Here is a 24773-nt window from a genome sequence, read left to right as displayed (position 1 = left end):
TTAACATTTCAGAAAGAACATGCGGGAAGATACGGGAGGAAGGTTAAGACTTTTTTTGACATTCCCTATTTTAGCATCGAACATCATATCCAAGATTTCAGATGAAGGTAAGCTTTCCTTCCTTTCTTCCTCATTCGCAGTGGTCTGTGCCATGAGCTCTTGGGTTTCCCTTAGCAGAGTGGCAAAACTTTTGGATCTGGTATCAGTCCTGACCTATTTTGTATAAACGTGCATTAATATGGAGACTGTGAAGGAAGCTTTTGGCGTCAGGCTTGGTGCTGTTTACCTCTGCCCTTGGCACCCTAGTTTCTATTGCAAGGCACTTGTGAGTCTTCTTTGCCTCTTGAGAGCTATACAGAAACCCTTCAGTATAAAACACTAGATGAAAACACCAAATCTACCTGCATAAGAAAGCTATGTGTTTTAGCACTGCATCGAGTAGGAATTGCCGGCACAGATGGAATCCACATCTTTATTAGATGGTGTCTGAGTCGGGATGTTAGTGACTTTCTAATGTTATTCCTTTCAGCCACACAAGGCTGGGTATCAATTAAAGGGGAAAAGTAAACATAAATGTGGAGTTTCTTTTCAAAAGGTACCGAATCAAAAAAGAAAAGAAAAATAATTTACAGGCAGCAGCACATTCTTGGCTTGGAGTAGAATATGTAGAGATTAAGGGCCTCATCACACTAGAGAATGAATCCATTTTAAATCTGGTTTCTGCCTCCTGACAGAATTCTGGGGTTTGTAGTTTAGGGAGGAGCCTTTGACAGCCGCACTAAACTACAAACCCCAGAATTCTGCAGGAGGCAGAAACCATATCTAAAGTGGATTCTTTCTCTAGTGTGATGAATTCATAAAAACTATCAAAATGCATCAAGTCACTTTAGTACAGGGCTTGAAAATTGCATTTTGCAGCAAAACAATGCAGATCTTCAGCATGTTTTTTTATTTAGTATTAAAATATTTCAGATGGATTTTTGGAAACAAGCTCCACAAATATGCACAAACACTATTCCTTCCAATAGGGCATACATGGAAATTTACCTCTCTGTCTCAATCTGGCCTAATTAGTCAGGCATACAGTGTTGTCAAGTTGTCGTTTTGGGAATTGAGTGAGTTATCACCTCTCAGAGGGATCCCACTCACTTTTATTTTAACATGGCCCATTCCTATCAGCCTATTAATTCTGAAGTAATTGTTTTACCGTGTGCATGCTGGGATGTTAGTGGCTTAACTTTATTATGGTTTTCAGGTGGAAAAGATGCTGCCTTTTCAATTAGTGAAGAAAGAGAGGTTCAGATTTAGTTTTTAGCGCCCACTGTACTTTCTATTACATTTGTGGGGGGGTGGGGGGCTTGTCTGAATCTAACTTCTATCTAATTAGCTAATTATTTTAGAAGTATCACAGTAAAGTACCCAATGCTCATCATGGCTGCCTCTACTTCTAGTATATGATTTGCTAAATTTACATACAAATTTATATGGAGCAATATGAGTGGTTTACAACAAAATCCAAAATACAAGGTAATGTTTACAATAGAATCCCAAATACAAGACAGTACAATATTGACATAAATGGAACTACTATATTTCTTCAGTTCTAAGATACACTTTTTCCCTATATAAACTTCTCCCAAAATGGGGTTCATCTTAAAATCTCAGGTGTATCTTAAGTACTGTTGATGGTGGTGGCGTACAAAAATTAGAGTGCCTCTTATAATTGATAGCTTCTTACAGTTGAAGAAATACGGTAATTCATAAGCATATAATTCAAATACTATACAATATAATGCTATTAACACAAATGAAACTACAGCATGACTCCCTTATCCAAAGCGGACTAGGTTATTGAATTTACCACTGAAACAGGAAACTTCTGATAATAGTGAAACCTATTGAAATGAATGACTTCCGCTGGAAGTTATCCTAGATTTGCTCTGGTATCCTCTCTAGAATTTGCTTTCAATACAAATCTGTGGCAGCCTCCTCATAAATGATTGTGTGATAACTCATTTGATTAATGTTTTGCCTTAATGCTATGGTCCGTGGATAATTCCACCAAAGAGTAATTGCGTAGAATCATCTTTCGGACCTTTCGGACCTCAAAAGTTCCTTGAGAGGACATATTTTGTCAGATGTGGATTACCAATTCCGTGGAAATGGGGATTATACTGTATTTCATTTATGCCTTACATTTATGGTGTATACATTTGGGGGAAATAGTGGGTGTAGCATAAAAATATAACATATGTAGTCAACTTACAGCTTACATTGGGAAATATCCACCACCTCCATTGAGCAGATTACTGCTTCCAGTATCCCCAACTATTAACCAGTTCAAAATTGCTATTAAACATAAACCGCTAAAAACAAACAATATTACAACAGAATGCAGCAACAAAAGAGAAAAGGCATAAAAACATCAATGACATAAAGAAATCACAAACTATTTAAAACACACAATGTAACATTGCACCTAAAGACGGGATAACATTTCCCAGGTAAAAATCTCTTCAAGGCATCTTTCCTGTGATCTAATGTCAACAGATTCAGAGTTTTAATTCTCATTTTCTTCACTGCTATCACAGACATTGCAGCATGCTAATATGCTACGACTGATGTCTGGAAGATTGTATGTTCACCATTGCTTTATTTAAAGTAAAATCATGAAAAACATTTGTATTTACATTGTAAATAACAAACAGGTTGGAAACTGCAGAACGAAGTGTGGAATTTCAAGGGAACTGGGCTGATAGCAAAGCCCCTCTCGTTTTCTGTTCCTTCTTTATTGTTTTTTGCAAGTGCTTTGCAATAGAGAAAATATGATTGGATGAACATTATGCATGGGTGCACTGATATTTAAACGTGCCCACTCTTTCTTTCCACAGTCCAGCTCTTTGAAGAGTTCCCTAGTAAACCTCCTATGTTTCAATCAATGGCTGTGTCCTACCTCATCACACTACAGAATGAATTCACTTTAAATCTGATTTCTGCCTCCTTCAGAATTCTGGGGTTTGTAGTTCAGTGAGGCTGTTAAAGGCTCCTCCCTAAACGACAAACCCCAGAATTCTGCAGGAGGCAGAAACCGGATTTAAAGTGGATTAATTCTCTAGTGTGATGAGGTTCATCACACTACAGAATGAATCCACTTTAAATCTGATTTCTGCCTCCTGCAGAATTCTGGGGTTTGTAGTTTAGTGAGGCTATTAAAGGCTCCTCCCTAAACGACAAACCCCAGAAGTCTGCAGGAGGCAGAAACCGGATTTAAAGTGGATTAATTCTCTAGTGTGATGAGGTTAATACTTCATCACACTAGAGAAAGAATCCACATTAAATCTGTTTTCTGCCTCCTGCAGAATTCTGTGGTTTCTCGTTTAGTGAGGCTGTTAAAGGCTCCTCCCTAAACTACAAACCCCAGAATTCTGCAGGAGGCAGCAACCGGATTTGAAGTGGATTCCTTCTCTAGTGTGATGAGGTCTAGAATATCTTTTTCAGAAACATATAACTACTTTATCAGAAAGCAAATTATGGCAAGAGAACAGTATAGCACAAAACATACTGATATTTATCACATAGATTATATGGCTGGAGCCAGATGATACTTTGTGCATTGTTTCACAAACCAATTTGGCCCAAAATCTTGATGGAACAAAAGGAATACTTTAGAAAAGCCTAGGAGGTGTAGAGCTTTGTAAATAAGTGTCTAGCTCAAATCTCATCTGTGACATGAATTAATTGACTGGATAGGCATCAATATGTCATTCCCTCTTAGCTTCAACTTGTAATAAGAGGAGAATAATAATGATGCTTTCTCATGTTTTTAAACATCAAACTATTATCTTTCTCCAGCTTGATATTCAAACAGTAACTCCAATGTGCTTAATTTAATAACATTGTTGCACAGTAATGTCCCACAGTATAAATATAACCAAAACCTTGTAGAAAGTGCTCCTTTTGTAACAATTCTCTTCACAAAATAGCATTATGTAATTCTTCATTGTGTCCATTTTCTTGGAAACTATTTTGTTTCTAGTTCTTCCTCTTCAGAAAGCTTTTGTCCCATGTGTGCCCACACAGCAGCTTCTCAAACTTTTTGTTAGTGGTAAATTACATATTTTTGAAATAACATCCACAAAAGTATTGGGTTCAAGATCTGGTGAAACTGGGAAAGCTGAAAATATCAGTCTCTTGTGGTGAGCGCCTTTGTCAACAGATATGAGAGCTTCCCTAGTTGAGATGTCCTTATTTCCCTTCCCCAAAAGATACAGCCTTATGGTAAAACAATGCAACCTTCAGTTGTAGTTTTTGCCTTGGTCAATGACAGTCTGGCCACATTCGGTGGTTTGGTTTGCTAATCTCTAACTCACAGTCTTTTGGAGTACTCTCAGTTGAAGTCAAGATCAGCATAGCACATATGAATCTCTCAATATGTCACACAAGTGCAGCTGATAGCCAAGTTCTTGAGCTTGGGAGCACAGTAGGGCTGAGTGTGATGACTATGGCACACACTTGGACAAATTATTGCTCACCAGCATTGAAAAATGGCTTGTCAGAAGCACAATAAACCTATTTTTGATGCCCAGATAGGTCTGCAAGATCAGGAGGTGGCCAAGCAGTTTGCAGGCTATGGTGCATTACTGATAGGCTGATTAGGCTAAGCGGTTCACAGATTGGCCAGGCCTGGTCTCCAGTTCTAGACATTGAGGTTCACTCACCGCTGGCTTCCTGTAGCCTTTCTTTTCCAGAAACTGCTCAAAAGCATAGGTTCCATGGAGAGGCACTTCATCGCCTTGGTCCTACAAGAAATGTCATTAAAATTTTGAACATGAAGGTACTATTTACATCCTGTGAAAGTATAGAATCAGTCAGGACCTGTGTATAGAATCCCTCCAATTTGGTAATTTTTGCATTTATTAGTGTTGTCAGCACTGAGGTAATATGTTTAAGATCCAGACATTACTCAGGGAAAGCCAAAATGTCTCAAGATGACTTAGCATTAACCCTTCCATCTGCACTAAACTATTGGAGAACCTGTGAGCATGGTCTGCCAGTATGGAACTTTTTGGAGTGAGTGTGAAATAAATATTCATGAAGTTGAGCTACTCTGTGCAGAACTCTCTGTGATACTTTAGAAATCTCATGGAGGTGCTTGCTAAAGAATTGATGCTATTCGTGGGTACAGTTTCCTTGAAATATCCACATGTGGAAATCTGAGCCACGATCATTGAAGCTCCAGAACTGAACTTTCCTAGGAATATATGAAGCTGTCTTAGACCACTGGTCCATCAAACTTAGAATCACCAGCTCTGACTGACATTAGCTCTCCTGGGCTTCAGAAGCAATTCTTCACCTACATGGACATCCCTGATGAACCTTGGTGACCTCACATTCTAGTATAAACCAGGTCTGACCCTGCTTATCTCCTTATCAAGTGTGCAGTGAAATTGGATCAAGTACGTCCAGGAGGGAGCAAGCTTGTTTTCTGCTGCCCTGGAGACCAGGATGCGGAACAATGGCTTCAAACTAAGGAAAGGAGATTCCACCTGAACATTAGGAAGAACTTCCTGACTGTGAGAGCTGTTCAGCAGTGGAACTCTCTGCCCTGGAGTGTGGTGGAGGCTCCTTCTTTGGAGGTTTTAAACAGAGGCTGGATGGTCATCTGTTGGGGGTGCTTTGAATGTGATTTTCATGCTTATTGGCAGGGGGTTGGACTAGATGACCCAAGAGATCTCTTCCAACTCTTTGATTCTATGATTCTACATTGTGCAGAGGTTCAAATCACTTGGTAGCATCTCAATAAAAGCTGTACAGCCAATACTTCAGTTGGTAAATTTTGACAGCTCCTTTGAGTCTCATTTGCAATAAAAGCAGGATATCACACAAACAAAGAAACACATTGTTGTCATGTTCCTTCAAGTTGTTTCTGGTGTATGATAACCTTAAGGCAGATTTTCTTGGCAAGATTTGTTTAATCAGTCAGTCAGAAACTCTGGTTTCTCTTCAGATCGTATAAGTCTAATGGTAGTTTGCTACTGCCTTCCTCTGAAGCTCAGAGATATGACTTCAACAAGGCCAGCCACATTATGGCTAAGCAAGGATTTTAAACCCTGATTTTCAGAATTCTATTCCAACACTCAAGCCCCTACCAAGCCAGCCCACTAAACAGACATATATTGTATCCATATCCATATCATGAGGTACACTCACACTGCTAAAATACCATGGCCCACCCCTGTACTTATCTTTGGTATCATCATCATAGCTTATTTTTGGGTGCATCAGTCTGGAGCAGCTTTTGGGTGCTATCATCAATTAGCCCAAAATAAACCCACTTTGGAGCATAGCTGGGGGAAAATTGGTGTCTTTAAAAAGACTTGAAGAATTTTATTTTTCTGCTTTCATGCTCCTGCATAACATAAACTCATGAGCATTGTTTTTTTTTGGGGGGGGGGGGGTACGTGAAGCTGCAGGGATTTTTTTTAAATATAGTGGCCCAGGATAGAAATGTGTGGCTGGAGAAAGACTCATTGATAAGTTTGGTATCAACAAGGAACATAGTTATTTACCTTTCCTGTCTATCAAAGTTAATTTCCTCTTTCAGATTTTGGAGTAGATTTAAAAAAACAACAACAGAAAAATGAAAGAATTCTACAAAGGTTGGGTTAAGTCAAGTAGTTAGCCAAGAATATGAGTTGCTAGCTACAGGTTACCTAAGTTACCTAAGTAACCACAGAATTCTGGGGAAATTTTCACTTACCGTTGGGATATTCTTTTTTCTCAGATCTAGAAAGTACTGAAGACAATCAGGTATTTCCTCCGTCTCTGTTGCTTTTTTCTTCTTCCATTTCTTGGGATGAAGGTACCAGGCTCCATATTGATACTTTTCACCTTTGGGTTCTGAAGGTGTTCTCTAAAAATAATATGCAATTCATATCTTTTTTTAAACAAGCTTTCAGTCATTCCAAAAAGATGCACGTTGTATGGAGCATGTTTGATTAGCATTTAATGGCCTAGCAGTTTCAAGGTATGGCTTCTTACTGCCTGGGGGAATCCTGGGGGAATCAAAAACAGGGGAACTCCAGACAAGAAAAAATCAATGACAGGTAATCACCAGTCAACAAAGGATTCCCCCCAGCCAGTAAGAAGCCACACCTTGAAACTGTTAGGCCATTAAATGCTAATAAAGGTGGCCAATTGAAACATTCACACCTACCTCCAATAGACAAGAGTTCTTTCTACACCCTCGATATTCCACAGATACATAAACCCAATTTTTCTAGTTTCCAATAGACCTCACAACCTCTGAGAATGCCTGCCATAGATGCAGGTGAAACATCGGGAGAGAATACTTCTGGAACATGACCACAATAATATTACGGTATATTGCTTTAAGCCCAGTGTGTGTGTGTGTTAAAGAAAGCCTAAACAGAAAAGCCTTGCAAAGTATTAATGATTAACTGCAGCTGCAGAATGCTAGCTAGGCCACACCTTTTAAATGTAACAATTTGAGGCTTGTGCAGACTGCTGGCAGTTGGAAGTTTGAAGAAGAGAGAAGAAGCAAGAAGCTTAGGTTATGGTGAAGTAACCATGTTTTATTTTGTTATGCTCTATGATTTAAAACACAGAAGATTTATTCTGTAGTACTTACAGTGACTATGTAAGTGTGCCAAACTGTTTTATTTTTCAACTCTGCATCCAAGAGTAAAGTTCTACTGTTTTATTTCTTCTGACTGGTCTGTGTCTTTGGCATTGGGTTTTTGGGCATATTGGACATTGCTACTGCGCAACAAATTGACTCAGCGCAACAAATAATCCATTGATTCTGGCCATGAAAGCCTTCGAGGAGGCAGTATGTTGTCTGTCTTTAAATACCAATCCACACACTTGTCACATATTTATTTATACACCCAGCAATGAAGGGACAAATATTATTCTTTATGGCAGACTCAGAAACAATGGTCAGAATGATCATGTGTGCCTTTTCCCCTGTCATCCACAGCCCTTTATGCTATTTGTACCTTGTAAATAGAGATGCTGAAGGACAATGGATCATAATGCATGCAGTACTGTAGAGTAACCAGCAAGTGGCAATCTAAGAACATTGTCCTATTGAGTAAATCTGTGAGACTAGAAGTGGAAAGCCCAAATCAGACATGATTATGCAACTGTTCTCATCAATCTCAAATGTTGTTTCTCCTAAGCAGAAGCTGCCTTAAGAGCCGACCCAAGGGGGAGAATGGGAAAGCAGGTAGGCTGAGAGGCAAAGGCATGCAGCAGCAGAATTTCTGCTCACAAAAAAGTAAAGGAGAGAAAGTACAAAGTTTGCCGTTCATATGAATTTTTGGTACTTTTTTCGTGTCAAGAGTGACTTGAGAAACTGCAAGTTGCTTCTGGTGTGAGAGAATTGGCTGTCTGCAAGGACATTGCCCAGGGGATGGCTGGATGTGTTACCATCCTGTGGGAGGCTTCTCTCGCATCCCTGCAAGGGAAGCTGGAGCTGACAGACAGGAGCTCACCCCATTCCCCAAATTTGAACCACCAACCTTTCAGTCAGCAGTCCTGCTGGCACAAGGGTTTAAACCCATTGTACCACCAGGAGCTCGATCTGAAGTAAATAAACATGACTTTTGTTGGGTCCTAATCTATATAGAAGATCAGAGAAATTGGGATTTCATAAATGCCTCAAGGGTGAAGGGACAGACAAATGCAGCAGATTTGTTCTCCCACACAAGTTGCACCAGAATGAAAGAGAACGGCACATTATTTCTTGTGGTATGAAACCCTGCATTTTACCTTCAATTATTGCCTCAGTTTCTGTGGTATTTCAGCTTCAACTTACCTTTGCGAGGCTCTTAATAGTTGCCCGGCTTGGGGGTTTTCCCTCACGGTCTCTCAGTTCTCCTGGCACATGATAGAGCTCCACTATTTTCATGGGCAGGAGAGGCTTGGCTTTGGATTCATACCTTGTATCAAACAGATTCATGATGGTGGCTTCGTCAATGTTATTTTCACCTCCCTAGAATTTAAACCAAGCAGAGCCTTTTAGGAGGCAGCTGTTTCCATCATCGCAAACACACTTGGTATTTCTAGAAAATAAGTGTGTTAGGAAAGGAGCAAGAAATTGGTGATTGTTGTTACCTGCTCCAGTGTACCTTGGGGTAAATGTTAAGGATTGTTCCACCTTGGATTTAGCTTACCTACCACTAAGGACCCATCCACACAACCCTATATCCCAGAATGTTGATTATTTCCACTACCTTGGCAGCCACCTCTCCACCAAAGTCAACATTGACACCGAAATACAACACTGCCTGAGCTCTGCGAGTGCAGCATTTTTCCGAATGAAGCAGAGAGTGTTTGAGGACTGGAACATCCGTAGGGATACCAAGGTGCTTGTCTATAAAGCTATTGTCCTCCAAACCCTGCTATATGCCTGCAAGATGTGGACTGTCTAAAGACGTCACATGCAATTCCTGGAACAGTTCCATCAGTGCTGCCTCTGGAAAATCCTGTAAATCTCTTGGGTGGACAAGCAGACAAACGTCAGCGTGCTGGAAGAAGCAAAGACCACCAGCATTGAAACAATGGTCCTCCACCATCAACTCTGCTGGACAGGCCATGTTGTCCAGATGCCTGGCCACCGTCTCACAAAGCAGTTGCTCTACTCCGAACTCAAGAACGGAAAATGGAATGTTGGTGGGCAGGAAAAAAGATCTAAAGATGGGCTCAAAGCCAACCTAAAAAACTCTGGCATAGACACTGAGAACTGGGAAGCCCTGGCCCTTGAGCACTCCAGCTGGAAGTCAGCTGTGACCAGCAGTGTTGTAGAAATTTGAAAAGACACGAATGGAGGGTGAAAGAGAGAAATGTGCCAAGAGGAAGGCGCGTCAAGCCAACCCCGACCGAGACCGCCTCACACATGGAAACCAATGCCCTCACTGTGGGAGAAGATGCAGGTCAAGAATAGTGCTCCACAGCCACCTACGAACCCACCCCCAGGACACTGAACTTGGAGGACCATCATCCTCGGACTACGAGGGATCACCTAAGTAAAGTAAGTAACTAAGTAATATCCCAGAATATCAAGGCAGAAAATCCCACATTATTTGAGTGTGGACTCAGATAACCCAGTTCAAAGCAGATATTGTGGGATTTTCTGCCTTGATATTCTGGGATATAGGGCTTTATGGAAGGGCCCTAAGGTTCACTGGTGTGATGCAGGATCTTACGGCCCTTCCACACAGCCATATAACCCAAAAAATCAAGGCAGATAATCCACAACATCTGCTTTGAACTGGATTATCTGAGTCAACACTGCCATATAATCCAGTTCAATGTGAATTTTATACAGGTGTGTGAAAGGTGCCATAGTCTTTTAAGGTATACTGTATTGGCACTTTCTGTATCTTCTCAAAACACACAAGTTTGCTGCTAAAGTAATTGAATACCTTCCACTGTGGGACTATTTAGGCATATACTTCCATTAACCACAAACCAAGCTTTTCTTTGAATTCTTCTGGATGCAGACCAAAAAAAAAAAAAAAGGATTAGATCCCAATTTAGTCAAACTCACTGTTATATTTAAAGACTGGAGCAGAGGATAAAACAGTAATGTAATGACAGTACCTTTCAATATCTGGTTTTTATTTTAGCACTAGCTTGGGTACCCGGTGGTGCCTGGGTTAGTAGAAAAAGGCATTTTTTGCTTTGGGGTATTAGGTAATATCGTTTAGTCAATTAGCAACATTATTTATTAGTTTTTTATTTGGTTTTTTACATATGCTCCCATTAGAAAATGCATAAGGATGTGGGTGAACTACAATTCCCAGAATCGTGGGTCAATCCTCCCCAAACCAGGCCTGTATGCCTAGTTGGCCATCTTGGGTATGTGTGCCAAGTTTGGTCCAGATCTGTCATCAGCTGGAATCAGTTCTCTCTGGATAAGAGTGAACTACAAGTCCCATATGCCAAGGGCAGTCCAGGTCCATTATTGCAGAGGTCACAGTGCTCTGCCTTGATGAAGGGTGAACTACAACTTCCATCCTGTTGAGTCGCTCCCCCAAACCCCTCCAGTCTGTTCAGTTGCTGATCTATTCCTCTGTGTTTGCTGTGTGCCATAGGAAAGGGTTGGAGAGGGTTAAGGGAGAGGCAGTGGGTGGGGTCATGCAAATTTCACACAAAGAACCCTGGGATGCCTACCTGTGATGGAGGAAACACGTCAAATCAAGGATGAAATTCTCCTCAAATAAAAGCATTCCTTGGATGGTGGGCCGTAGTATTTGGGGAGGATATTGGCAGTGTTTGGGCTAAATGTTTTTGGCACTCGCTAGAATCTGCAATGTCAGTTGAGGGAGTGACTTTGGAGGCTTCTCAGCAATTGGAACTATAGCCAGGCAAGAAGCTGTCTGTGTAAGTGGACACATCCATCACATCCACATTTTTCACTTTTATTATATGGATGGATGGATGGATGGATGGATGGATGGATGGATGGATGGATGGATAGATAGATAGATAGATGATCCTTCATGGGTATAACTCATGTCTTCAGGTGCAGTACGGATTGATATTAAAGCCTCTAGTATAGCACATATTTATATAATTGTGGGAGTGGGATAGAAAATAATGAAATGCAGAACAATGCCAATCATGTCACTAGCAAAGCCATCACTGTGTATTCCTTGCCTCTATGACATTCATGGGGTTGCCACAAGTCAATAGGCAACTTGAAGGCACATGCACTCCCTTTTTTAAAAACTATTTTGGGGACCTCATCATATTGAACTGGTCACACTGCATGTGAATCATCCTCTAAGCTTTCATTGGTGCTGAGCCAGCAAGCTTCTTTTGAAAAACCTTTCTTGGGTCCTCTTTTTCCCCCTTTTCTTTTAACATACCTAGCTGCACGAGCTTAGGAAGTATGTCAAAGTTCCTCCTTTTTTGGTTTAAAAAGAAGATCACAAGTTACTCATGTGACCAAAAGGGAATTAAATGAAAACATGACATTGCACAAAGATGTCAGATATCACTAGTGAGTCACAGACCTGGGGGTAAGTGGCACAAAGGTCAATCACTTCATGCATTTTACTAAATGAATTAAAATCGGAACATAAATGGTTACTAAATAGCATACTGGGGTTGTTTTTTTATATTTCACTTGGTAGAAATATTCTATATAGAAGAGGTTTGAAAAGTTGGACAGCCACCTTAACATTTTTAATGCAAATATGAAACCATCCCCACTACACCATACAGCAGAGTTTCTCAACCTTCCTAATGCTGCAACCCCTTTCTACAGTTCCTCATGTTGTGTTGACCCCACAACCATAAAATAATTTTTGTTGCTACTGTTATGAATTGTAATGGAAATATCTGATATGCAGGATGTATTTTCATTCACCGGACGAAATTTAGCACAAATACCTGATATGCCCAAATTTGAATACTGGTGGGGTTGGAGGGAATTGATTTTGTCATTTGGGAGTTGTAGTTGCTGGGATTTATAGTTCACCTACAATCAAAGAGCATTCTGGAACTCCACAAACGATGGATTTAAACCAGTCTTGGTACACAGAACTCCCATGACCAAAGAAAATACTGGAAGAGTTTGATGGGCATTGACCTTGAGTTTTGGAGTTGTAGTTCACCTACAACTAGAGAGCACTGTGGACTCAAACAATGGTGGATCCGAACCAAACTTGATATGAATACTCAATATACCAAATGTGAACACTGATGGAATTTGGGAAAATAGACCTTAACATTTGGGAGTTGTAGTTGCTGGGGTTTATAGTTCAAGGGCAAGATGGATGGATGGTATCCTTGAAGTGACTGGCTTGACTTTGAGGGAGCTGAGGGTGGCCACGGCTAACAGGGAGCTCTGGCATGGGTTGGTCCATGAGGTCATGAAGAGTCGGAAGCGACTGAACAAATCAACAACAAAATAGTTCCCCTACAATTAAAGAGCATTCTGAACCCCACCAACAATAGAATTGGGGCAAACTTTCCACACAGAACCCCCATGACCAACACAAAATACTGTGTTTACTGATGGCCTTTGAGGACCCCTCGCAACTCCCCCAGGGGTCCCAACCCCCAGATTGAGAAACCCTGCCATGCAGTGTTTCTCAAACCATTTGACATAGTGGACAGGGATGTTTCCTCCAGTGTGTTATGAACTGATACCATAGTTCTGCCATATTATTAAAATAGTTCTAATCTTTTTTTTATGGAAAAAGAGACCACCACTTTGGGAAACACTAATTTAAAACATCCAGGCTTTGAAGTTCACGTAAGTTCATGACTTCTGAAAATAATCTGCTCAACCTTTGTGTATATATCAAAACAGATTTTGATGGGTTAGTTTTTTTTTTATCGCCTTGCTGTTTGCAATTACAAATCCCCTGGCTTACCATTTCTCTGACCCAGTCGCAGAACTCTTTTGTTACACGCTTTACATTCTCATCCAAAGGAGGAACATAAGCTATTTTGGCTGCTTTTTCTCTCTCAGCCACTTCTTTTTCACTAAGCCATGTGTAAGGGTTCTTCTTTTTCGGCAGCCATGCACTAAAAACAATGAGAAATACACAGTTATAATCAAATACCTGTCACACTGATAAATGATGATACTTCTGTGCTACTACAGCAAGTTTGATGCATCACATATTTTTCATGCGGCGTCTATGCTTTTTTGTTTGCTTTATTTCCCATATCTTTGCAATTGAACTAGAACATTCAGAACACCGAATGCCAGCTCACACTGAGGGTGTGAAATGATCTTGAAGACCTTTGAGACTAACCAAGAAACTTGAAAAAACTGCAAGTCATTTCTGATGTGAGAGAATTGGATGTCTGCCAGGTAGTTGCCCAGGGGACGCCCAGGTGTTTTTCATGTTTTACCATCCTTGTGGGAGGCTTCTCTCATGTCCCCGCATGGGGAGCTGAAGCTGACAGAGGGAGCTCATCCGCACTCTCCCCAGATTTGAAGCTCCAACCTGTCAGTCTTCAGTCCTGCCGTCACAAGGGTCTAACTCATTGCCCAGCTGGGAGCTCCATGGAGAGATGGTGGTGGTATACAAGAATAAAGCCATTATTCGAGATGGTTCATCCATGTTAAAGGATGACTTAAAATAGAGTCATTATAATCAAAACAGATAAAAAGTAATTAAATTACCTATCCTATTAAAAAGAGCATTAATTTAAAGTGCATTAATAACATGTCAGTCAGGAGAAAATTACAACCTTTCCTTTATTAATTACACCCTCTTACAGAAATCGGTTGCTAGCCAAAGACCTATCTTAATGGAAAAAACTCTGTACTCCTCTCAAAAAGGCAATCCCTGTTTTCCTAGTTTTCAGATTATTTTTCATGATATTTCTGTAGTCTTAGACTATTTTCTCGCCTTCCTGGGACCAGCAGCAATGTTTTATATCAATACTTAGGTGGATTTCCTTTTAATTGCAAAACACGTTGGAACAAATGTCTTCTTTCCTTTGGAACCCACAAAACGCGAGAAGCTATTCTGTTAGAACTATCAACATTTAAAAACCAGTCAGGAGGACCCCTTGCTCTCTTAAAGCCCTTCTACGCTTCCCTTTATCCCAGGATCTGATCCCAGATTATCTGCTTTAAACTTGAATATATGAGCTCCCTTCCACACAGCTGTATAAAATCCACATTAAACTGGATTATCTAGCAGTGTGGACTCAGATAACGCAGTTCAAAGCAGATATTGTGGCTTATCTGCCTTATATGGCTGTGTTATATGGCTGGGTTATATGGCTGTGTGGAAGGGCCCTGAGTCCCCACTGCCAGATAATTTGGGATAAACAGATAATCTGGGATTAGATCCTGGGATATAGGGGCAGTGGGAAAGGGCTGAGCCCTTCATGGCAGAGTATCTCACAGCCTGGGGGCAGCCACTGAGAAGGCAATGTCACAAAGCCTCACCAGTTGTGATCACTATCAGTGGACAGAGATGAGCCCTTCATGGAAGAGTATCTCACAGCCTGGGGGCAGCCACGGAGAAGGCAATGTCACAAAGCCTCACCAGTTGTGATCACTATCAGTGGACAGAGATGAGCCCTTCATGGCAGAGTATCTCACAGCCTGGGGGCTGCCACTGAGAAGGCCATGTCACATAGCCTCACCAGTTGTGATCACTATAAGACAGAGAGAAAACCCTTCCCCGAACATCATAAAACTTAGGAATGCTTACATTGGAAAATGTGACCTTTCAGATAGTCTGCACCCCAACTATTTAACCTAAGAGAATTCACTTCCATGTTTCATCACATGCCAAGCAGCTTCGTGGAATGAATGTTTCTGTCTTATAGAAGCAGTCACCATGGCATTACATGGCCTGCCTACTGCATTACTCACGGGACAGTTGGGGTGAAGCGTGTTTCTGGTTTTGTGTCACGTTCTTCCTGATACTGAACAGAAGTGGGGTGATCCTCTTTAGGTTTCTTATCAAGGAATGATTCTCTAGTCAGGTGCATCTCGGGGTCCAGGAGCCGTAAAACATCAGGGAAAAGCTGAGAGAAAGGTAAATGGCCTGATATGTTAAGCCAACACATTTTGACATCTGAACAACCTCATGTTACATACGAAAAACTGCAAAAGTGGTGCTGCTTGATATAGAAGTAATGCAAGGATTTCTGCTCTCTGATAAAATATGTAAAGAATCTTGACCCATTCCTCTCTATAACATTTTCATATTATGTTGTGTGAATTTGAATTATCAATCTGATTTTAAACATTTTGGGTCGCATTTAGATCATTACATTGCATAACATGCAAGACCTACATTCCCTGCTCCCTTGTTTATTTTACTTAAAATATTGTTATGTGTGTGTACACTTCACTTACCCAGGATTTGGAGTCCTTAGATCAGTAGTTCCCAACCTTTTTTTGACTAGGGACCACTTTGACCAGGGACCACCCTCCAATATTAGTACCAAAAGGGTTACAAATCAGTTTTTGGTCAACTTTAGATTCAGTTTGGTTAATTGGGGTGCTAATTCAGAAAATTGCATTGGATAGACCACATCAGCTCTAGTTTCTGATAGAGATCATATGCTATCCAGTAGTCGCTATCTGCTTGCTCACATAAAACCATATTTGATAATCTAGAGCTGATGTGATAGTAATATTTTGTGGGCAGTCAGACTCTCCCCTCTCAACATCCCCATTGCCTCAACACTATAAGAGGGTTTCACAAGACCAGTCACTTTCCTTACCGCATGGTTTCGAGGCAACTGTGTAGTAATGGTGAGGCCGTGGACCGTATTTTCGTTCTTGGGGACTGCTGGTGGTCCAGAGACCACAGGTTGGGACCCACTGTTGGCCTCCTCTCTGTTTAAGACATTGAACTGCTATTCTGCACCAGATTTATGGGAAAGTAGACAAACTGGACTTCCGAGCATGAACAACAACACTTTTCTTGACTAGCAAGTAATGCCAACAGACCACGGACCACAGGTTGGGGAGGTTGGGAACCACTGCCTTAGATGGAGACCAGTAGAAGTATATGGTGTATTTGTGATTCTTACTCACACTTGCATGCAAAGTCAGCATAAGTTGAGAGTTCAAAGCATGAACACTTAAATAAATGACTAGTTCACCACATTAGAAAGTCTAGAATGGGTTGGCAACAATGAGAGGTTAAGGGGCATCGTGGAGTAGGTCTGGACACTTACAAAAAAAATAATTTCTAGCAGATGTGGAGGGCTTTTACCACCTCCTCCATCACCACCATTCATTTTAGATGCAGAGGAAGTCTATTTAATAGTAGGAGGTTACCTGGAATTTTAGATTCTTGGGGAACTCTGAGGTCTTCATACAAGCCTTGCAGCACTCTTGCCAATACCAATCTAAGATAACCTGTGCCATAGCAGCTGCAGAGGGCAGTTCGTTTTCTCCAGCACAGATATTGCCTTGCTATACCTGTCCTTCTACTTAACTTGCTTCTATTGTTCTCATACAACATTGCTTATTTAACATTTTTCTGGGCAGAGTAGGAGGGAAAGAGTCACATCTAACAAGCCTTGCCTTTTTGCTCTCATCAGTAGACCATAGCTGGCTATTCCCTACTGTTCCCAGGCCTTTGAAAGGTTTATCTCATAACTGTTTCACTTATAATTGTTCTTCATCATATTATGGAGTCTAAAAATGCATCAAGACATCCCCCAACTCTTTGCAGTCAGAAGAATGGGTTTTCATTAATTCTGACCCATGTTCTCCTGCCCATCAGCAAGTGACAACACTACTGGCATTTCTCAAATATCGACATGCTGTTCTGAGACCTAATCAGAGAATCAAAGAGTTGGAAGAGACCTTGTGGGCCATCCAGTCCAACTCCCTGCCAAGAAACAGGAAAGTCTCACTTCTCCACAAAAGGAAACAAGACTCCTTGTTCCAAAGTGCTGACTTGGTAAAAATTTGGCAGAGAGTGGGTTGAAGGAAGCAGACTGGAGCACCTTATCCTGCAAATCCTAAAGTTTCATAGCGTCAGTAAAGTTGTTTAAGAGCTGTTGTCTTTAACTGAAGCTAAACCCTTCCCATTTAATCTCTGTGCTTTACAGTCTAATTAAACTATAAAGTGGAAAGCAGTTCTTAGCCAACTAATTAGCTTGAAATACTGTCATATTTAAAGACTTCCTTATGTGTGCTACATTAAATACAGCTGTAACTTTAAGTACAGGTGACCATATTTGAAATAAAGGTCAACTTCAGCTCAGCTTCTTTGGGTGAAGGATTTGCTTTGCTCAGCTCTTAGATCAGGTCTGTACAACTGGTGGCCCTCCAGGTGTTTGGGACTCTAACTCCCAGAAGCCGTAGCCAGCTTGTCTAATCGTCAGGATGCTGAAATCCAAAACACCTGAGGCTACAGGTTGTGCAGGCGTATCTTAGGCTTCATCTACACTGCCATTTTAATGCAGATTGAACTGCATTATATGGTCATTAGACTCATATCATAGAATCATAGAATCAAAGAGTTGGAAGAGACCTCATGGGCCATCCAGTCCAACCCCCTACCAAGAAGCAGGAATATTGCATTCAAATCACCCCTGACAGATGGCCATCCAGCATCTTTTTAAAAGTTTCCAAAGAAGGCGCCTCCACCACACTCTGGGGCAGAGAGTTGTACCACTGCTGAACGGCTCTCACAGTCAGGAAGTTCTTCCTCATGTTCCTCATGGAATCTCCTCTCTTGTAGGTTGAAGCCATTGTTCTGCGTCCTAGTCTCCAAGGAAGCAGAAGACAAGCTTGCTCCCTCCTCCCTGTGGCTTCCTCTTACATATTTATACATGGCTATCATATCTCCTCTCAGCCTTCTCTTCTTCAGGCTAAACATGCCCAGCTCCTTAAGCCGCTCCTCATAGGGCTTGTTCTCCAGACCCTATAATACAAGGGACTGATCATATCATCTTTCAGTGCTGCAGAAGTAGGTCACCTGGGATGGCTGACTGGCTTTTACGACACATTTACAATAATGCAATGGTACCACAAATCATAAATGTGAAGAGGAAGAAGTTACATGGGCTTACGTCTAACTTGCATCAGCTTAACTAAGGTGCTTTACGTAATTCACATCTGAAGTGTTGCAAATGTTGCTGAAGATACAAACTCATGGAATAGTCTCAAGCTATTATCGTATGATATAAATAAACATATTTGCTTCTTCATCTACAGCTTGCAAAACTGTAAAGGATAAAAATTGCTTCCCTGCTTTCCTGGGCTATAGTGTGTTCCAAGGCTGGAATGGGAAAATTCAAGGTCAAGAAATCCAATTTTACAGTGTGTACGATTATGAAGTCATTGAGTAAAAAGCAGGGATTCTTACCTCTGGGGGCACACTCTCCTCCAAGTGAGGATAAAGTGCCAGTGGATGTTGGGCCAGGCAACGTTCTGTCTGTGTTATATAGTTTTTCTTTGCTTTCTGTGCTCGACTGAGTTTGGAGTAAACGACATCACTTCTGGTCTGTGGCTCTGAGACTTTGTATGGTATCATCTCAGAATCATCCGTTTTGTCATAATGTAGAATGATTGGTACAAGTCCCATTTTACCACGAATAGTTATATTATCAGAAGGGTCGAGGCAGCCATTTCTGAAATCATCTAAGCCGCTTTTCAAAAATCTCCATCGCTTGCCATTGAGGGCATCAGAGAACCTCTCTTTCTTAACAACGCGGTCTTGAAAGCATTTAGAAGGCAGCCTCTCCTTATACCTGTCAAAGGAACCAATGTTAAAGTCAATGTGGTGCAGTAGTTTGTGTTGGACTAGGACACGGGAAAACCCGGGTTCAACTTCCTGCTTGGCCATAGAAATCTCCTGGGTGACCTTGAACAAGCCACATTTTTTCAACTTCAGAGAAAAACAAAGGCCAACTCTCAGTAAATTCTGCCAAGAAAATCCTATGATAGGTTTGCCTTCAGCGTTGCCAGGGGGCAGAAATGACTTGAAGGCACACAACAACACATGGCATGGAAAACCAGATATGATAATTAAAATATGGCTTCTTGCAGTGCAAATGCACCTCTGGCAATGATTTCTTAATTGTTCATAAAGGTAAAGGTTTCCCCTTGGCATTAACTAGCCATGTCCAACTCTGGGGGCGGGGGGGGGGGGGGTGCTCATCTCCATTTCTAAGCCAAAGAGCTGCCATTGTCCATAGACACCTCCTAGGTCATGTGGCTGGCATTACTGCATGGAGTGACGTTATCTTCCTGCCAAGGTGGTACCTATTGATCTACTCACATTTGCATGTTTTCAAACTGCTAGGTTGGCAGAAGCTGGGGCTAGCAATGGGAGCTCACCTGGTCCTGCGGTTTCAAACCGCCAACCTTCCAGTCAGCAAGTTCTGCAGCTTTAGTGGTTTAACCCGCTGCACCACTGCAGCCCTTATGGCAAAAGCAAACTCTCAGCAAATTCTGCCAAGAAAATCCTATGACAGCTTTGCCTTGAGAGTTGCCAGAGGGCACACAACAACACATGGCATGGAAAACTAGAGATGATTATTAAAATATGGCTTCTTGCAATGCAAACCCATCTCTGGCAATGATTTCTTAATTCTTCATAAACCATAGTCAAAACCCAGGGCTTGTTGCTATTTGATAATCTCTAGCTGCTTAAATCATGGCTTCTTCTGAGTCATTATTTCAACTATGACTTATCTCTTGTTTATCCTTCTCTAGCTGTTTAGTATGAGACAGGAGCTAACATAAGAGGTGAAACAGATGGGTTACATTTTGTTTGGTCATCTGTTTTTTGCAGTTTGTGGCTTAAGCAACAAAACATGATTAATCGAACCCCTGACTTATTGTGACACGTGAATGCACCCGGTCATCCTGTAAATAAATCTGCCAACTTTCATGAATAATTAGTACTAACTTAACAAAAGATACCACCACAACACTGGCCCTGCTGGAAGAAAGGTCCAGCCCAGCCCACAGAAAACTGTTAGACTTAAAGGCTACCCATACAAAATAGAATAAATGAACAATTTAACAAATAGCTGAAAACCATACATAGTCAGGCTCCAGCTTCCTCTTTGCCACCTTTGAGGGGAAAAATTACAAATATTCTCACAAAAGTTTACATAGCTATTGCAGCCCCCGTAAGGTTAGTTGTTTTCCTGACATAGTTAAACCAAGCAAATGCCAGTCTCACATTGTGACATCAGAGCACCACTATAGACAGAGATATTAACTTAAGAAAGTTGAAATGCAGTTTAAAAAACCATTGCCATCCAAAATACAGCCCTCCCCACAACACACACAAACATAATTATAGCTAAATTATTTGCAAAGTAATCTCAGATTCTAAATCACTAAATCAAAAGTACCAATACTATCTCCTCCTAGGTGATATTGATGCTGACTGGCACCATTTGGTGGTGTTTGCTTGCACAGTTTTTATGCATCAAGAGGACAGGAGTGAAGACTGAGAGCTAGGAAAGAGAGCAAGTGAATGAATATATATGTCATGTAATTTGGAGCAAGGCAAGAAGTGAGGCACTAGCATTTAGCTAGCTGCATGTATCTCAGCATAGGGCCTGGAGGAAAAAATCCATTGGACTGGTGGTGACTTTTCTACAGGAGAAGTATAGGGCCCAGGGAAACCTGTGAGTAGCTATCTGTATTGTATGTGAAACTACACAAGATGCTGAAGTACAACAGGAACTATTGCAGATGCAGGGCAATTGTTGACACTTGTGTTCCCTCCAAAAATGAATATTTCCCCACTTGGCTGAGAATTGCCATATTAGCTGGCTAGACTTTAGTCAGATTTTCCTTGTGCCTGATTTCACAATCACCTGGCCCCAAATATTTCCTTCCCCATCTGTCCCACTTGTGACACCACAAGCACCCATTCCTATGATATAGTGGCGCAACCTAGCAGTTCGAAAACATGCAAATGTGAGTAAATAAATAGATACCACTTCAGCAGGAAAGACATAAGACACTCATGCTGGTCATATTACCAGGAGGCGACAACCAGGCTCTTTGGTTTGGAAATAGAGAACAGCACCTCCCCTAGTGCCAGAGATGGGCGCATTGTCTCCAAAGCCGGAAATGAAAGGAGAAGCCTTTGCCATTGTTTGTTTTTGTGTGTCTTGTTGTATTGTGTTAAGGCATTAATGTTTGCCGGTATCTGTTTATACTGTAATCTGCTCTGAGACCCCACAGGAGAAGGGTGGAATATAAATAAATAAATAAATTATTATTATTGTCATCATCATCATTATAATCATCATCACAAGAACCAGCCTCCTTCTAGGTCATAGGATCTCTTAAAAAGGGAAATATTGTTGACCTGGAAACACAAGGCAAAATCAAATGTTGGTCTACATCTCACAAAAAAGAACTATTCAGTGTTAAACTATTTAACACTTTTCATTTAAGAAAAGGATATTGAGAAAGCAAAGGTTTGGTTATATTATAAGAATTACACACCAATCATGAGTGAAAGAATGGGAAAATTAGAATTGCCTTTAAAAAGCAGTCTTTTGAATGTTCTCTTTTTCTGCCTCTGTTCAAAACAGCTCCAACAAGTTGGAGAGATTATATCTTCTAAACATGACCGAACATGCAGAAACATATCCTGATGCATTTTAATCATTGGGAACTGGAATTACATGCCATATAACTACAAGGTATTAGGATAGACTCTGCTCAGATCGAGTTACTGAATGAGAACTGATGTTGGTGAAAAGCTTAAGGAGGAGAAAAAGAAAACATTTAATATCATGGCATGGATATTCCGATTCCTTCTGATAACTACCATATCTACATATATTTATTTATTAGAGAATGTTTACCCCCCTCTTCAACTGCATAGGCACTCAGAGCAGCTTGCAAAAATATTCTGAAGTCAAAATTCAGTGGAAAGTATGACAAATATCTGCAGTAGAATCCACAGACACTACAAGATAGCTATAACTGTAAGGAATTGTGAAATGTTGCTGTTTGATTTTCAGGAAAACCATCCACTTTTGAAGTCAGCTATCAGTTAAAATGTGATGCTAATGGGATAATGGCAGTGGGAAGGAGGACCTCATGGTTCCTTTGAAAAAAAGCCCAAGAAGGTCAAAAAATTGTCACATGAGCCTCAGCCAGTCTCATTGCTGGTTCCAATATGAATATGTCAATTGACTACATCTAGCCCTTTGGTGCTGCTAGAACAGTGGTCTCCAACCTTTGGTCCTCCGGGTGTTTTGGACTTCAACTCCCAGAAATCCCAGCCAGTTTAACAGCTGTTAGGAATTGTGGGAGCTGAAGTCTAGAACACCTGAAGGAACAAAGATTGGGAATCACTGTGCTAGAAGAACCAGCTCACACAAAGGACCAAACAATTTTAGGGATTAGTTTGGGCTATCTGACTCAAGTTGACCAACTCTTGACTGAACATTGTGGTGACTCTGGCTCTCCTCCTGACAGCCTTTGGTTCAGTCCTGTTCCCAGACAGATCACCATCTCAGTATCAACCATCTTGATCCAGAGAAGCCTCCTTATTAATCCCATCACATTGAGCTTCAGAATGTTTATTACTTTTGGCACTGAGAAACTAGTTATTCCCAACGTTGTCTGCTTGCTACTATGCACCCCACTGGTTTGATCCAATTTATGCCTATCTGCCAGTAGTGGACTCCCATTATTGCCATAAGTACCACCATTGGAACTGGTGCTGCTACCTTTGCTTCACCCAGACATCATCAGTACAGTTCCCTTTCACCTTACTATGGAATCAACAAAACTGACATCCGGAAATAGTACCGTTCTTCCACAACATTAAAAAATAACATACTCTTGTCTAATGAGAAGTCACATACTGGAATATCACCAAGTGGATTCTTGCCTTTGCATTAATGAATTCAAGACAGCAAGGTTAGCTATATTATAATCTAGCACATATTTTGTGAATGGCTGTGGTTAAGATAATTATCACAATCTGCAGTCCTGTTCCCTTTGAAAACAGCTGTACTATTAATGTTGCCAGAGTGAAAACTGGACACAGGCAATTTCAGGAAGCACTGCCTGTTTGCATGATAAACAATACCAGCTGAAACTCCCTCTTCTGTATAACGGACAGCAATTGTCTACATAGCTTTTAATCTGGCAACACAACTCTACTTGCCAGCATCATGGGATCACAGCCAACATTTCATGCAGCTGATGAAGTGGACTGCCATAATAAATTTGGTAAATTGGTAAGACGCCATGAGATAATAGTTTGGAGATGGCCATCTCATATTTTTCACCCTATCAAATTTTCCTCATAATTCTAGGAGGGCCCAATCATAGCCTAATACAGTCTTAAGTTTTTAAGACATCAAAGCAACTGTCAAACTTAAGTAACTAAGGATTAATCCTTATTGCTTAGTCTCTCTACAATGGTAATGAACCCTGACATTTTGCTTCTACTGTTGAGCTTCTTTGTGGCCAGCAACAATCTGTGCTCTGTGTATATTTTTAGTATCCTTTATCTGAAATGCTTGGGAGCAGAAGTATTTTGGATTTTAGATTTATCTGCATTTTTGGCTTTTGGAATAACTGTGTTTGTATATACAAATATATCTGCATGTACTGTCCATATACAGCTATGGTATCTTGGATATGGAACCCAACTCCTTTTGTTTCATATACACTTTATACATGTAGCTTGAACATAATTTTTTACACTGTATTTTAAAATAATTTTGTGAATGAAGCAAAGTTTATATCAAATTAGCAAAAGGCAAAAATGTCACTATTACAGTTCCCCAAGTATAGGATTGTGGAGAACCATAATTTGAATTCCGGTCTTCCATATACAACATTTGAACAGGAATAATCTGTCCTAATAGAACCAATATCTATTGATACCTGAGCAAACAAACAATAAAAAAAACTTAAATTAACTGTCAGAACTGTTGATTAGTAAAGGTAAAGGTTTCCCCTTGACATTAAGTCTAGTTGTGTCCTACTCTGGGGGTGCGGTGCTCATCTCCATTTCTAAGCTGAAGAGCCGGCATTGTCTGTAGATGCCTCCAAGGTGGAGGCATGACTGCATGGAACGCCGTTACTTTCCCGCCGGAGTGGTACCTATTGATCTACTAACATTTGCATGTTTTTGAACTGCTAGGTTGGCAGAAGCCGGGGCTAACAGCGGGAGCTCACCCGTCCCCAAATTCGAACCCTTAACCTTTTGGTCAGCAAGTTCAGCAGCTCAGTGGTTTGAGGGTTCATGCTTGACTCCCTTTGCTTACCAAGGGGAAGAGGTCAT

At 40.9% G+C, this 24773-nt stretch overlaps 1 protein-coding gene across 1 annotated transcript; it reads right to left on the bottom strand.

Annotated features, from left to right (window-relative positions):
- Positions 1-24773, bottom strand: FAM47E (family with sequence similarity 47 member E). The gene is made up of 8 exons (XM_067468364.1): positions 24757-24773; positions 18852-19236; positions 15386-15540; positions 13416-13569; positions 8843-9019; positions 6761-6913; positions 4719-4799; positions 1-213 (listed from the first exon to the last, which is right to left on the bottom strand). Exons 1-8 carry the CDS (start codon positions 24771-24773, stop codon positions 1-3), a joined length of 1335 nt encoding a protein of 444 aa, XP_067324465.1.

This window comes from Anolis sagrei, chromosome 5 (genome assembly GCF_037176765.1).
Source record: "Anolis sagrei isolate rAnoSag1 chromosome 5, rAnoSag1.mat, whole genome shotgun sequence".
Taxonomy (NCBI): Eukaryota; Metazoa; Chordata; class Lepidosauria; order Squamata; family Dactyloidae; genus Anolis; species Anolis sagrei.
The sequence above is the reverse complement of the archived record's forward strand: the minus strand, read 5'-3'. Positions and strand labels throughout refer to the sequence as shown.

Excerpts from the sequence above, each read along its gene's own strand:
- FAM47E (XM_067468364.1), bottom strand. Across the intron at positions 15,541-18,851 it reads AGGAGAGTGTGCCCCCAGAG|CTTTTCCCTGATGTTTTACG; the intron begins GTAAGAATCCCT and ends CCTTTCTCTCAG. Across the intron at positions 214-4,718 it reads AAGGCTACAGGAAGCCAGCG|GTCAGGACTGATACCAGATC; the intron begins GTGAGTGAACCT and ends TATACAAAATAG.